Raw genomic sequence first — 15,693 nt, 5'->3', positions numbered from 1 at the left:
CTGTCCATAATCAGAAGAGCCTGAGGCCCCATTCAGAAACCACCCCTTTCCCTACCCCGCTGACGCTTCATTTTGAATAATTATATAGGTATAATATGATTGTGCTAGCCTAGTTCACTTGCCTTGAGAGCCTAGTAGCCAGACTTAGTGCTTGAAGTAGACTGAAATAGGTGCTTGTACCTATTTTGGGTGTACCGGTGTGTTCCGGCCCAATTCAAGCACTGGCAAGACTATGATTGCGCAGATCAGGTCATGTTCAAAATGCAATGTGGATGCCCTCTAGTGGCCGCTAGGTGGTAGCACATGAGAGTAGGCATGCCAAGAGGGAGCTGGCTGAATCCATGGAAACAAACCCTAGTGCCTACCCACTGATGAATTGGTAGGACTTTCACCTATCATATATATTCAGTTCTATTCGAGTGCCTATGGAGTGGGGGCTAGGAGGGTTTTCTGGATGGGGTCCATCCATGGTCTTGTTCATTGTATAATGATCCATAATAACAACGTGAGCACCCAGATAACATAACATAGTTAGCCAACTTCGGTCCAATGAGTGACCTTTCATGAAGAAGGAGGAAGTTGCCCTTATTGATCGGTTTTGAGTGTTTAAGGGGAGGGTAAACTGTCCCTAGATCTGTTCATAGTCACACTCACTCCAGCTGTAGCCAAACTCATCCTTGTCTTCCGTCTGGGCCTGTCTGTCGGGAATCTCTGTCAGGGTATCGGTGTCTGTCTCTCCGACGTGGGGAACCACGGGAAGGGAGAGGTGAGGAGTAGTGGACGATGTCTTTCCCACTTCCCTCTTTGGCGGCTGCCACATCACAGAAGTATCAGGACAATAGAGTTGTAGTGTGGCAAAAAGGCAGATAATCATTTAGTTTCAGCGTAGCAGGTTTAGCTGACTAAAACCTAAAGATGTACTGTTAAGTTGAGTCGGTAAAGTACGTTTTAGTCACTTGTGCAGGTGGACCCTTTAAAACGGGGTCACCCTACTTTTTAGGGATGTATTTTAAGTTTATATGACTAAACTGTTATTTGACTAAACTGCTGTAAGCAAAGCATTCCATTGATTCAAGTCATAAGTAGTGTATTTTTAGATTACCTCAATATTCAAGACTGAGTTTAATAACAAATGTTCCTTACTGATAGAATTCAATCCAACCATTGTCCATCTGATAACACATTCAAATGGACACTTACCTTATGAAGCAAGTGCAACACAATCCAAGACAAAACTTGGATTATTTTGATCAATTTAGGAAAATTAAAAAGCATTTTGATTCAGAATCAAAAAATTGCATATTTTTTGCAAGAGATTAAAATGGACACGTTTCAATTTCGACATTTCAATGTTCTATTTGTAACCAACAAAACACAAAAAGAAAAAGGGATTCAGATAGGTTTAGTGGAAATGTGTTAGGACAGCATGTATGCATGTAAGGCCTGTCCAATATATGCGTCTCCACATATATTCCATAACACAACCGTACAAGTATACATGGGAATAGAAGGTGAAAAGCACGACAACACAAAGACCCACAAACCTTAAACGGAGTAGGAGTGAAAGGGTTAGTTGGGGAGAGGCGTAGGAATAGTCTACTGTGACTCTCAACCTCCTACAGAGAACAGAGAAGAGTCAGTGACTTTCAGTGAGATAGACAACAAAGGACTAGGACAACATTGTGAAACTAAGGGCAGAAACTTCACTCCACCGCTATGATGGAGAGTGTGAGTGAAGTGCTAGGTCTACTAAAAATCGTAATTTGATAAGCTAAATAAGATTTATCCCAGGTGTCTCAAACTCGATTCCTGAAGGGTCAGCTGTATTCAGTCACATATTTGCTGGTCATGATGAGACATGAACTTGATAGGTGAATAGTATAATGTACACAGATGTAAATCATTTGGCATGAAAAAAGTGTACACAAAGCCCTGCGGGAATTTGGTTTGAGACTTCTACGACAATACAACATCAAGTTACAGGCGTTGTCCCCTAAGGTTACAATACCAGGGCCCAAACACTTCAAAATACTCGAGCTGTTTATTTATTTTACCTTTATTTAACTAGGCAAGTCAGTTAAGAACAAATTCTTATTTACAATGACGGCCTACACCGGCCAAACCCGGACGACGCTGGGCCAATTGTGCGCTGCCCTACAGCCGGTTGTGATACAGCCTGGAATCGAACCAGGAGGTCTGTAGTGACGCCTCAAGCACTGAGATGCAGTGCCTTAGACCACTGCGCCACTCGGGAGCCCTGCTGTGCTTGGTTTCCTTTGGTTTCAGTACAGTGGAACAATGGAATAGTCCCAAAAGTGCAAACGCTGTGCTAAATCCAGTGCACCTCAAGTATTTGAAAGTATTTGACATAGGTCTGAAGGTTACATAGAGACACTGACCTTGTCATTATTGCACCGCACCATGGCTGTCGCTCTCTCCTCGTTGGTGTCTGTGGTTGAGGACTGTTGTGTACAAGAGAGACGGAGACATGAAAAATACACTGCTAGGCATTGCCATCAAATGTCATATCAGCAAAGGCTGAACTTACAACGGTGAGGCATCATACTGTATTTCATTAGTGAGGCTTGCATGGGACATGTCTAAAGTAAAAGCATCCATATATATTAAAAACGTTTGTTTGAATGTAACAGAAAAAGTAGCCTGAGCGAAACTTCAATTGTTATTGTCTTTCTTCATGAGTTGTGGTTGTATTGGCAGATTATGGATTGCCCTTGGTCAGAGTGGGTAGTATATACACATTGGGAAAACTAAAATGGTGATGTGTCCAGTGAGGTAGGCAGCTCATTATCAATATTCCACCCAGGCCTGACCACATCTCACCCAGGAGCTGACTTAATATATTCTGCTTGCCAACCAGAAACCACCACAGCAACATTCAGTGAACCTTGTGGTTTGGGGTACTGGACATATTAGCTATTGTGTTATTTTAGCTTTTCCTGTTCCTCTTCCTCAGTTCACAAAACGTTATAAGCCAGTATCCCAGGCAGACACAATCTATTCCTGGACTCAAAAGCACTTTCAATGGAGATTCTCCACTGAGCATGCTTTTGAGTTCATTAGTATAATTAATCTGGGTCTGGGAAACTGGGCCAAAGAGAAAATATTCTACACAAAGAGTATTATACACTGTAGGATTTGACCCCCCACAAAAAGCAAACCTTGAGCAGCAAAAGAAAGCAGCCTACATGAAGGAAGATTGGACACTGGGTCACACACACACACACACACACACACAGAGACAGAGACAGAGTAGAGGTACAGACAGTCTAACCTGAAGCGGAGGGGCAGGAGATAATAAGCTGGCAGAGGTTTGAATAGTGGGTTGTGGGCTAGACCCGGGGTGGGTGTTCAGCCGCAGAAGAAAGGGTAGGGGCGCCTTCTAAAAGCAACACAGGGGATCAACAGCAAGTCAAGGATACAGAAGTTGAAGGAAATGAAATGTGGCAGCAGAGCCCTGACAAAAATGTAATCAGAGGCTGTCCAGGAAAAAAGGGAATAGCCAAGAAAAATAGATGTTCAAAAGTAAAAACAGCTCTGGAGTCATTCAAATTATTCCAAAATGATCGAATGGTAATGAATGTCCTCAAGGAGACCAGTGTTTTTTTTCTTTCTTAGAACCAAACAATACATTTTTCAGAATATCCTCAAGGCTGCTTTTGGATTATTCACCAGTGACACAGAAGAGTAGAAGAAGGCCTTAAAGGGGAACTGCTAGAAAGCATAATTACGATCTGTAGGTGGGTCCCAGTGGCACCATTTAAAAGAGCAAGAGCAATACATACCTGCCCCGTAGCAGTTAACCTTTCTAGCATATAGCATTTTATATCTATTTTTTTCCCTATGGATGCACTCAGATTCCAATTTTTATTTGGGTCTCTTTTTGCACGTTTCTGTTGCATGCACATACAGTAGCCTATAAGCAAGTCTGAAAACTTCTGGATGGAGAGATAAAGCAACATCGACTCTACTGATGTGCAAAGAGAGAGATAGAGGGAGGAAGAAAGAAAGAAAGCAGTACAAATAAACAGAGAGAGCGAGAGATTACCTGGCACATTTGATAAGGCAAGCATTTTAAAGCGGTGCTGTATTTCTCTATGACTGGTGACGAAGCAGGGCTACAGTGGGACTCGGGCTGAGGAAGAGGTGCATGCTGGACTGGTTAGATGAAGGTTAGTGGAAGGTTGCGGAAAAGGTCCGGAAAGCTTCAACCATGCATGAAAATGAATGATTGGAAGTTGGATATCAAGGTATGTTGGCTATTGCAAAGCTGGCAGCAATTTCAGTAGGATTTTAGTTAGTCATGCTTTTGGAGCATAATGGTGCTTTCAAACCAATGAAGATAATGCAGGAAAAATACAGTCAGCCAAATGTTTAGAAGTTTCCGTTGAACTTTTAGTGAAATGGATCCTGTCAAGGAGTCTGTCAACGAATTGAATATGAGCAAAAGCCTTTCTCAAACCTCAAATCCATCCTCTCGCAAAGCACACTCTCGGGTATGAAAGCAACCCTAATAGCCAGTCATGCTTTTGAAGCTTTGTCACATATATAGATAGCTACTGTAGTCTTTGTTGGATACAGGATGGTTAAGTAGTTTTTTGAAGTACATTTTGTATTAAAATGGGATAATTAATGGTTTGAGATTAGGAAATAAAGTATTGTTGTTGAAAGACATTTGCCACACAGCTAGCATGCCAACACAGTGAGCTAGCATGCCAACACAGGGAGCTAGCATGCCAACACAGGGAGCTAGCATGCCAACACAGGGAGCTAGCATGCCAACACAGGGAGCTAGCATGCCAACACAGGGAGCTAGCATGCCAACACAGGGAGCTGGCATGCCAACACAGGGAGCTGGCATGCCAACACAGGGAGCTGGCATGCCAACACAGGGAGCTGGCATGCCAACACAGGGAGCTAGAGGGCTCACCCTGGGCCTGTGGACGATACTCTGGACGAGGAACACTACAGTGTTTCCTGCCCTGCGGATGGCCTCCACAGCCTGCTCGTGACTGGCATCTCTCAGGTCCACGCCATCCACCTGATACATTCCAAAGAAACAAACAAATAATTAATAGGTTATCACTGTGCAATAACCATTTTGCCATGTCAAAGTAAATACATGCTACTGTGAAATAATATAGATGGGTGTACCTCAACAACCCTGTCTCCAGTCTTCAGGGTTCCGTTGCGGCCGGCGGGGCTGTCCTCCAGGATGTGTTTGATGAAGATGCCCCGCATCACCTCACCGTTGCTGAGGCGACTGCCCATCCCTCTGCCCCCCACGATGCTGATGCCAAGGGACTTGCCCGCTTCTTTTTTTAGCTCCACCCTGAGAGAGATGACACGCATTGTCAAATATATTTTTAAAAGGAGGTTCTCTATTGTACCACCACCACCTCCAGGCTGTGTAAGGGCTATTTTACCAAGAAGGAGAGTGATGGAGTGCTGCATCAGATGACCTGGCCTCCACAATCCCCCGACCTTAACCAAATTGAGATGGTTTGGGATGAGTCAGATGATAGAGTGAAGGAAAAGCAGCCAACAAGTGCTCAGCATACGTGGGAACTCCTTCAAGACTGTTGGAAAAGCATTCCAGGTGAAGCTGATTGAGAGAATGCCAAGAGTGTGCAAAGCTGTCATCAAGGCAAAGGGTGGCTATTTGAAGAATCTCAAATATAAAATATATTTGATTTGTTGAATTCTTTTTTGGTTACTACATGATGTGTTATTTCATAGTTTTGATGTCTTCACTATTATTCTACAATGTAGAAAATAGTAAAAATTAAGAAAAACCCTTGAATGAGTAGGTGTGTCCAAACTTTTGACTGGTACTGTAGATATATGGTTGATATAAGACTTGTGTATGGTAGATAGGGACTTGCCCGCTTCTTTTTTTAGCTCCACCCTGAGAGAGATGACACGCATTGTAAAATATATTTTAAAAAGGGGGTTCTCTATTGTACCACTTCTTGGGACACAGTTGGCCAACTCCTGTAATTTGATTTATTTGCAAACAAAGTAAAGAATTACATGTGACATTGAAGGAGGAAAATGGCTTGTGTAAGAACCTCACCTATTGAATACAAATTCAAGAGAGTGCAACGTTACAGAAGGTTCAACAATTTAAAATGTAAATGATTCTCTGTTGTATAAAATGGGGCATTGTGTCGGGTCGGTAAATTAGGTAGACTTGATGTGATTCTCTGTCTTTTAGATTAGGGTGTGTGTCAGTTGGCTACATTTCTATTTGTGACATTCTAAACGTTGCAGCCCATTGAGTTAGCCTCAGCTATTAATAATCCTGGTGGGCCACAGTGTTTGCTGATTTCCTCTTGATTGTCATTGATTGGACAGAGAGTGCCACAGACTTGCGTTCGCTTGCCTAAATCAGTCACTGATTAGAATCAGCAGACAGTGTAGAGCACCTCTCGAGGACAGGAGGTGAGGTGAGGATACCGGTTTTGAACAACATTACTATCACAAAACAGAACACAGACAGTGGGTAATATACGTGTGCAGGGTCTAGCCCAGTTCCAAAGCAGTATAACTACTGCCATAAACCTTGGCTTGACGTCCAAAGCAGTGCTTATTGCTTATTTACCCAATCAGATTTGTTTTCTTAACATTAGAGTTGGAAAGAGGGTATACCCCTATCTTTGCCATGATAACTTCTTAAATTAACCCATAGGAAGTCACACCCAGTTGACTACTTTAAAATAGTGAAAGCCTTCAATGGCGCTTCCTTCCCATGCTAAAACTGGCTTTGTGGAAAGGGCACCCTCTATCCAACTCTATGTTCTGGACCAAGCCAAAGTCAAACTTCCTACTCACTTCCTGGGCTGGTTCCAGTTACTGAAGGTGGCACTCTGTAGCTCGCTCTCCTCTCCCTCTCCATCCTCCCGCTCTGGGAGTTCTGGGATTTCTCTTCTGCAAAGGGACAAACCGAAAACAGCAGCCTTTGTAAACCATAGCTTGAATGATAGTTATCGACTTGTTTTGGTACTGTCTGGAGTACAACAAAATAATGTTGTAAAAGTTGGTCTATGCTTGAAATCAAAAGCATATGAGTTTAGTGAGGGCATCGTTATGAAAATAACTTTCTATAATATATTACTTCTATAAAGTTTTATAAAGTTTGAGCTTACATTGGGGCCGGAGGAGCATCAGAGAAGACGTCATCTTTAGGCTGCTCCAGGCTGGCCTTGTACTCCTCCAGATACTCCACGGGGACATAGGTGATGCTGAGAACACACGTGCGCACACACACCAATGGACCTCAGCACACTCCTAACAACAACCTGACCAAGATGTCATCATCACTGCAAATACCCCAAAAATATATATCCTATCCATAAACATATGACACGAGAGTTCAACTTTGTGTGCAAGCATGTCAATATTCATCATTAGGAATGACATGAACGTTTAACAAAGCATTAGTGTGGAAGAGCCTGCATTCGTATGTCACCCCATATGGCAGAAAGGGTACTTTAACAAAATGACTTGTATTTATTCATAGACGTCTAATCTACATTCAGGAGCTCGCCTGTTTTTCTCCCCATCCAAATTAACTGTGCGGCACAAGATTGCAGGAGGGGAAGGAATGAACTCTACATTTCTCCGGCAATGCATTCTGCCTATCATGAGCCCAAGGTGAGCCGTCAATTAATAATGTAGCAGACGTCCCGCATAACTATCCAAAACAGATGTTTGCGTCGTTCATAAATGTCTGGGCCAATAAAGTTGGCTCGAATTGAATTGAGTGCCGGAATTCTTTCCAAAATATGTCATGGCGGTTTGAAGGGAACATCAATTGGAACACCAATTCTTAATTTACTGGAACAGAAGAGAACGTTCCAAAATATTAAGAATGTAATGAAGGGGAAGTGGTAAAGAGCATAGGTCCGCTTTGGTAGGCCCAGTTTAAAGCAATTCAATCGTGATTAGTTGATTCTAAAGCACACACACTTACACTTGAGTGAAGATGACAGATCTAACAACGATGGACTGATTCGTACTTCAACATTAGGACATGCAGACACTGAGGTACTTGAATCCCTGTTCATTCAAACAGCAATTAAAATGCCTCCAAAAACAGATGACGAAAGGAACAAGTGAATTAGTGTGTGATGGGGTGGACACAGCGAAGTCCAAAAAGTGCAAAATCAATCGTTATCGCCACACAAATGGACCTGCAAGCCCCATAGTCCCAGAAAAGAATGTCAATGTAGTGTTAAGGATGAAGTTTTAATGGTTAGTGGTGCAGTCCAGTGAGAGATTTATCCAGATACATTTACTTTGTGTTAGGACTGCGTTAACTTGACTACCTGTGCACATGGACACGAGTAGAAGCTTAGCTGCCACACCAAAAAAAATGGTTTTGGAGATATATCTGTGTTGGTATTGGCAATATTAAATATGCTGTATTTAAAAAAAAATCAGCAAAGCATTGATTAGCTATAAGATTATCTGATCTGGTGAAATTTAATGGCCACAGATTTCAACATCATTTGACAATATCTTGAATTATTAATGATTGAATTGTGAATTTAAGAAGTTTGCTCTATTTTTAACTTAACTGGTCAGACTAAGGTTTGTGTATGGTAGATATAAGGTACAGTGGGGAAAAAAGTATTTAGTCAGCCACCAATTGTGCAAGTTCTCCCACTTAAAAAGATGAGAGAGGCCTGTAATTTTCATCATAGGTACACGTCAACTATGACAGACAAAATGAGAATTTTTTTCTCCAGAAAATCACATTGTAGGATTTTTAATGAATTTATTTGCAAATTATGGTGGAAAATAAGTATTTGGTCAATAACAAAAGTTTCTCAATACTTTGTTATATACCTTTTGTTGGCAATGACACAGGTCAAACGTTTTCTGTAAGTCTTCACAAGGTTTTCACACACTGTTGCTGGTATTTTGGCCCATTCCTCCATGCAGATCTCCTCTAGAGCAGTGATGTTTTGGGGCTGTCGCTGGGCAACACAGACTTTCAACTCCCTCCAAAGATTTTCTATGGGGTTGAGATCTGGAGACTGGCAAGGCCACTCCAGGACCTTGAAATGCTTCTTACGAAGCCACTCCTTCGTTGCCCGGGCGGTGTGTTTGGGATCATTGTCATGCTGAAAGACCCAGCCACGTTTCATCTTCAATGCCCTTGCTGATGGAAGGAGGTTTTCACTCAAAATCTCACGATACATGGCCCCATTCATTCTTTCCTTTACACGGATCAGTCGTCCTGGTCCCTTTGCAGAAAAAGAGCCCCAAAGCATGATGTTTCCACCCCCATGCTTCACAGTAGGTATGGTGTTCTTTGGATGCAACTCAGCATTCTTTGTCCTCCAAACACGACGAGTTCAGTTTTTACCAAAAAGTTCTATTTTGGTTTCATCTGACCATATGACATTCTCCCAATCATCTTCTGGATCATCCAAATGTACTCTAGCAAACTTCAGACGGGCCTGGACATGTACTGGCTTAAGCAGGGGGACACGTCTGGCACTGCAGGATTTGAGTCCCTGGCGGCGTAGTGTGTTACTGATGGTAGGCTTTGTTACTTTGGTCCCAGCTCTCTGCAGGTCATTCACTAGGTCCCCCCGTGTGGTTCTGGGATTTTTGCTCACCGTTCTTGTGATCATTTTGACCCCACTGGGTGAGATCTTGCGTGGAGCCCCAGATCGAGGGAGATTATCAGTGGTCTTGTATGTCTTCCATTTCCTAATAATTGCTCCCACAGTTGATTTCTTCAAACGAAGCTGCTTACCTATTGCAGATTCAGTCTTCCCAGCCTGGTGCAGGTCTACAATTGTGTTTCTGGTGTCCTTTGACAGCTCTTTGGTCTTGGCCATAGTGGAGTTTGGAGTGTGACTGTTTGAGGTTGTGGACAGGTGTCTTTTATACTGATAACAAGTTCAAACAGGTGCCATTAATACAGGTAACGAGTGGAGGACAGAGGAGCCTCTTAAAGAAGAAGTTACAGGTCTGTGAGAGCCAGAAATCTTGCTTGTTTGTAGGTGACCAAATACTTATTTTCCACCATAATTTGCAAATAAATTCATAAAAAATCCTACAATGTGATTTTCTGGATTTTTTTTCTCAATTAGTCTGTCATAGTTGACATGTACCTATGATGAAAATTACAGGCCTCTCTCATCTTTTTAAGTGGGAGAACTTGCACAATTGGTGGCTGACTAAATACTTTTTTTCCCCACTGTATGTGTATGGTAGATATATGGTTGATATAAGACTTGTGTATGGTACACTACTAGTCAAAAGTTTGGACACACCTACTCATTCAAGGGTTTTTCTGTATTTTTACTATTTTTGTAGAATAATAGTGAACAAATCAAAACTATGAAATAACACACATGGAATCATTTAGTAACCACAAAAGTGCTAAACAAATCAAAATATATTTTATATTTGAGATTCTTCAAATAGCCACCCTTTGCCTTGATGACAGCCTTGCACACGCTTGGCATTCTCTCAACCAGCTTCATGAGGTAGTCACCTGGAATGCATTTCAATTAACAGGTGTGCCATCTTCAAAGTTAATTTGTGGAATTTATTTCCTTCTTAATGCGTTTGAGCCAATCAGTTGTGATGTGACAAGGTAGGGGGGGTATCAGAAGATAGCCCTATTTGGTAAAAGACCAAGTCCATATTATGGAAAGAACAGCTCAAATAAGCAAAGAGAAATGACAGTCAATCATTACTTTTAAGACATGAAGGTCAGTCAATACGGAAAATGTCAAGAACTTTGACAGTTTCTTCAAGTGCAGTCGCAAAAACCATCAAGCGCTATGATGAAACTGGCACTCATGAGGACCGCCACAGGAATGGAAGACCCAGAGTTACCTCTGCTGCAGAGGATAAGTTCATTAAAGTTACCAGCCTCAGAAATTGCAGCCCAAATAAATGCTTCACAGAGTTCAAGTCACAGACACATCTCAACATCAACTGTTCAAAGGAGACTGTGTGAATCAGGCCTTCATGGTCGAATTGCTGCAAAGAAACCACTACAAAAACACACCAATAAGAAGAGACCTTCTTGGGGCAAGAAACACGAGCAATGGACATTAGACCGGTGGAAATTGTCCAAATTTGAGATTTTTGGTTCCAACCGCCGGATGATCTCTGCATGTGTAGTTCCCACCGTAAAGCATGGAGGAGGTGTTATGGTATGGGGGTGCTTTGCTGGTGACACTGTCTGTGATTTATTTAGAATTCAAGGCACACATAACCAGCATGGCTACCACAGCATTCTGTAGCGATACGCCATCCCATCTGGTTTGGGCTTAGTGGGACTATCATTTGTTTTTCAACAGGACAATGACCCAACACACCTCCAGGCTGTGTAAGGGCTATTTTACCAAGAAGGAGAGTGATGGAGTGCTGCATCAGATGACCTGGCCTCCACAATCCCCCGACCTTAACCAAATTGAGATGGTTTGGGATGAGTCAGATGATAGAGTGAAGGAAAAGCAGCCAACAAGTGCTCAGCATACATGGGAACTCCTTCAAGATTGTTGGAAAAGCATTCCAGGTGAAGCTGATTGAGAGAATGCCAAGAGTGTGCAAAGCTGTCATCAAGGCAAAGGGTGGCTATTTGAAGAATCTCAAATATAAAATATATTTGATTTGTTTTTACACTTTTTTGGTTACTACATGATTCCATATGTGTTATTTCATAGTTTTGATGTCTTCACTATTATTCTACAATGTAGAAAATAGTAAAAATTAAGAAAAACCCTTGAATGAGTAGGTGTGTCCACACTTTTGACTGGTACTGTAGATATATGGTTGATATAAGACTTGTGTATGGTAGATAGAGTGAGGGAAAAAAATATTTGATCCCCTGCTGATTTTGTACGTTTGCCCACTGACAAAGACATGATCAGTCTATAATTTTAATGGTAGGTTTATTTGAACAGTGAGAGACAGAATAACAACAAAAACATCCAGAAAAACAGATGTCAAAAATGTTATAAATTTATTTGCATTTTAATGAGGGAAATAAGTATTTGACCCCCTCTCAATCAGAAAGATTTCTGGCTCCCAGGTGTATTTTATACAGGTAACGAGCTGAGATTAGGAGCACACTCTTAAAGGGAGTGCTTCTAATCTCAGCTTGTTACCTGTATAAAAGACACCTGTCCACAGAAGCAATCAATCAGATTCCAAACTCTCCACCATGGCCAAGACCAAAGAGCTCTCCAAGGATGTCAGGGACACGATTGTAGACCTACACAAGGCTGGAATGGGCTACAAGACCATCGCCAAGCAGCTTGGTGAGAAGGTGACAACAGTTGGTGCGATTATTCGCAAATGGAAGAAACACAAAATAACTGTCAATCTCCCTCGGCCTGGGGCTCCATGCAAGGTCTCACCTCATGGAGTTGCAATGATCATGAGAACGGTGAGGAATCAGCCCAGAACTACACGGGAGGATCTTGTCAATGATCTCAAGGCAGCTGGGACCATAGTCACCAAAAAAAAAAAAATTGGTAACACGTGAAGGACTGTAATCCTGCAGCGCCCGCAAGGTCTCCCTGCTCAAGAAAGCACATATACAGGCCCGTCTGAAGTTGCCACTGAACATCTGAATGATTCAGAGGAGAACTGGGTGAATGTGTTGTGGTCAGATGAGACCAAAATCGAGCTCTTTGCCATCAACTCAACTCGCCGTGTTTGGAGGAGGAGGAATGCTGCCTATGACCCCAAGAACACCATCCACACCGTCAAACATGGAGGTGGAAACATTATGCTTTGGGGGTGTTTTTCTGCTAAGGGGACAGGACAACTTCACCGCATTAAAGGGACGATGGACGGGGCCATGTACCGTCATATCTTGGGTGAGAACCTCCTTCCCTCAGCCAGGGCATTGAAAATGGGTTGTGGATGGGTATTCCAGCATGACAATGACCCAAAACACACGGCCAAGGCAACAAAGGAGTGGCTCAAGAAGAAGCACATTAAGGTCCTGGAGTGGCCTAACTTTTCTCCAGACCTTAATCCCATAGAACATCTGTGGAGGGAGCTGAAGGTTCAAGTTGCCAAACGTCAGCCTCAAAACCTTAATGACTTGGAGAAGATCTGCAAAGAGGAGTGGGACAAAATCCCTCCTGAGATGTGTGGAAACCTGGTGGCCAACTACAAGAAACATCTGACCTCTGTGATTGCCAACAAGGGTTTTGCCACCAAGTACTAAGTCATGTTTTGCAGAGGGGTCAAATACTTATTTCCCTCATTAAAATGCAAATCAATTTATAACATTTTTGACATGCATTTTTCTGGATTTTGTTGTTGTTATTCTGTCTCTCACTGTTCAAATAAACCTACCATTAAAATGATACTGATCATGTCTTTGTCAGTGGGCAAACGTACAAAATCAGCAGGGGATCAACTAATTTTTTCCCCTCACTGTATATGGTTAATATAAGACTTGTGTATGATAGATATATGGATGAGATAAGGTTTGTGTAAGGTAGATGTGCAGTATGGTTGATATACTGTATGTGTTGTAACTTCTAGATCTGGATAAAACTCCCTACCATGGACAGGCGATGAGGCCCGCATGAGGATGGTGAGGAAATGTGGACAGTGAGGAAACAAATTAAAATGGCAGATTTTGGTTGCACACCCCTCAGCGTGGGAGTTAGCAATACTCACACATAAAAGGGGCACAGATCGTCCTCTGGTGCACAAGCAGATCTAGAAGGTGAAGAGGATTTTATGGGCAAACATACTGTACTGAGAAGTTTAACGTAAAGCAAGCAGCACTTGAGATACCGAAAATAATGGGGCCCAAGACTTTAATGTAGCTTCCCTCGTCCAAATGCTGTAGTCCAAAAGCCTTTCTATAGGACTGAAAGTCCTACCTTCATGTAGCCTACAGTATTCAATTGGTGTTCATCAGAAATATTAAATGTATGTACAGTAGCCTACAGATGTAGGATCTTAATTTGATCATCCTGTTGCAGGATAACTTTCCTGCAAGGCAGAACATTTAAAACTTGTAGTGTACTTAAGGTTTAAAAGGGCTTCTGAAGTTTGCAATTTCCACTTTGAAATTTCCCTCACGAAAAATGTATCAACCCCTACAAAAAATTTCATTAATTATAATCCACATACTAATTCACATTTCCTGTTGCTGCAGGATTATTTTCCTGCTGTAGCAAACACGCTCAAATTAAGATCCTATATCTGTACATTCTATCATGCTTTGCATGGCACAACTTCTAAGTGACATTAAGGTGGTCTATGACTCACAACACTGGATTACAATGACCTTTCCTATTAGACGATAAGTGCATTGTTAAAAGTAAACTGAGCTCCTCAACACTTTCTACTGCATAATAATGTTTACTACACATTCATTATCAGGTGTTGTTTCTGAGGTATGCATTTTAGTCATCTCAATTCATTTCAATTAAATGTGTATTTGGATGGCTTTGGTTAAAACAGTTAGCTGTTGTGTGGGAGATGTACAAATTACATTAATGGGATCATTTGGAGCAATTTACTCTAATGCAATACACGACGAAGCTTAACTCAATGCTTGACTTGATCATAATTGTACACATAGGCTATAGAAAAAGCCACCAAATCATTTACATAACAAAAAAATAAAAGGACCACATTTGATCAAGAGGCATTTAGTGTGATGTCAGGCGCCATTTATCTGACCGTATAATAGTGTGTCTATGTAAAAGTCCTCTCTGACTTTTACATTGTAACATAAAAAAGAGTGTGCATCCGTGTGTAGGGAATCTAGGGATAATATATTTGATGTGAAATCTGCACTGTATGTATAGGCAGTAGTTGGGAATTTTAATGAAACCATATAAAACAGGTTTCCAAGGACAAGGTATCAAAACATTGGACATGTTGCCTAGCCCGGGTCCTTACCCCATGTCTGGCCCAATGAGGGAGTGTCTCCGGAGCATGGCGCGGGCCTGTGCATTGGTCAGGTTGGCCGTGGCCTCGCCGTTGATGGCCAGGATGAGGTCCCCCACCCCCAGACGGCCGTCTCGGCTGATGGAGCCTCCGTGGATGATGCTGCGGATGTGCATCCCCAAGCCATCCTTGACAGCGCTCACCGTCATCCCTGTAAGGTAGATACAAAGACAACATTCTAAAAGACCTGGAACATTTATGTGTAATGTGTTCAATCTTTAATCATGTGTTAATAATGTTGATGCGCTGGAGATTCACATAGTTAATATCATAATTAATATCCAACAACCTTAACAGACAGAAAGACCATAATGCATCAGATATTGCATTATTTACATACAATTCTGGGGTGTAAAGAGGAAAGATTGATTAAAAAGTGAATACTGTTCTCTTCACAACAATTTCTCATCAGGGCTGACAATTAAAAAAAGAAATATAGGAATATACAACATAGTGCCAAAGAATTAATACAAACCGAGACTGGAGTTGCCCTTGACAACAGTGATTGTCCTTTCAAAGTTACTCCCAGTGGTTCTAATCTTGTCCCCTTCCTCTTTGGACTGCTTTACAGATGGCTCATCCCCCTTGAGAATAATGATTCAATAAAAAGTATTCATGAAACACATTTTAAAATATTTTCTATGGTACAAAACGTAAAAACAAATAATTGTGACAGAATGAGATTGAGGTCAAATGAGAAAATATTTT

General features: G+C 41.8%; 1 protein-coding gene across 4 annotated transcripts in view; it reads right to left on the bottom strand.

Moving 5' to 3' along the window:
- LOC121554148 (multiple PDZ domain protein) overlaps nucleotides 1–15,693 on the bottom strand; it is a 71,917-nt gene that overhangs the window by 20,763 nt on the left and 35,461 nt on the right. For 3 of the 4 annotated variants that reach the window (XM_045211913.1, XM_045211916.1, XM_045211915.1), the window contains 10 exons: nucleotides 15,461–15,569; nucleotides 14,938–15,136; nucleotides 13,699–13,740; nucleotides 7,167–7,262; nucleotides 6,853–6,948; nucleotides 5,173–5,350; nucleotides 4,949–5,059; nucleotides 2,400–2,462; nucleotides 1,545–1,616; nucleotides 655–811 (listed from right to left, as the gene is read on the bottom strand). In XM_045211913.1, coding sequence (XP_045067848.1) covers nucleotides 655–811; nucleotides 1,545–1,616; nucleotides 2,400–2,462; nucleotides 4,949–5,059; nucleotides 5,173–5,350; nucleotides 6,853–6,948; nucleotides 7,167–7,262; nucleotides 13,699–13,740; nucleotides 14,938–15,136; nucleotides 15,461–15,569 — 1,123 coding nt within the window. The remainder of the gene's footprint in view (nucleotides 1–654; nucleotides 812–1,544; nucleotides 1,617–2,399; nucleotides 2,463–4,948; nucleotides 5,060–5,172; nucleotides 5,351–6,852; nucleotides 6,949–7,166; nucleotides 7,263–13,698; nucleotides 13,741–14,937; nucleotides 15,137–15,460; nucleotides 15,570–15,693) is intronic. The other variant, XM_045211914.1, reaches the window with a different exon arrangement.

Source organism: Coregonus clupeaformis, chromosome 39 (genome assembly GCF_020615455.1).
Source record: "Coregonus clupeaformis isolate EN_2021a chromosome 39, ASM2061545v1, whole genome shotgun sequence".
NCBI classification, from domain to species: Eukaryota; Metazoa; Chordata; class Actinopteri; order Salmoniformes; family Salmonidae; genus Coregonus; species Coregonus clupeaformis.
The sequence above is the reverse complement of the archived record's forward strand: the minus strand, read 5'-3'. Positions and strand labels throughout refer to the sequence as shown.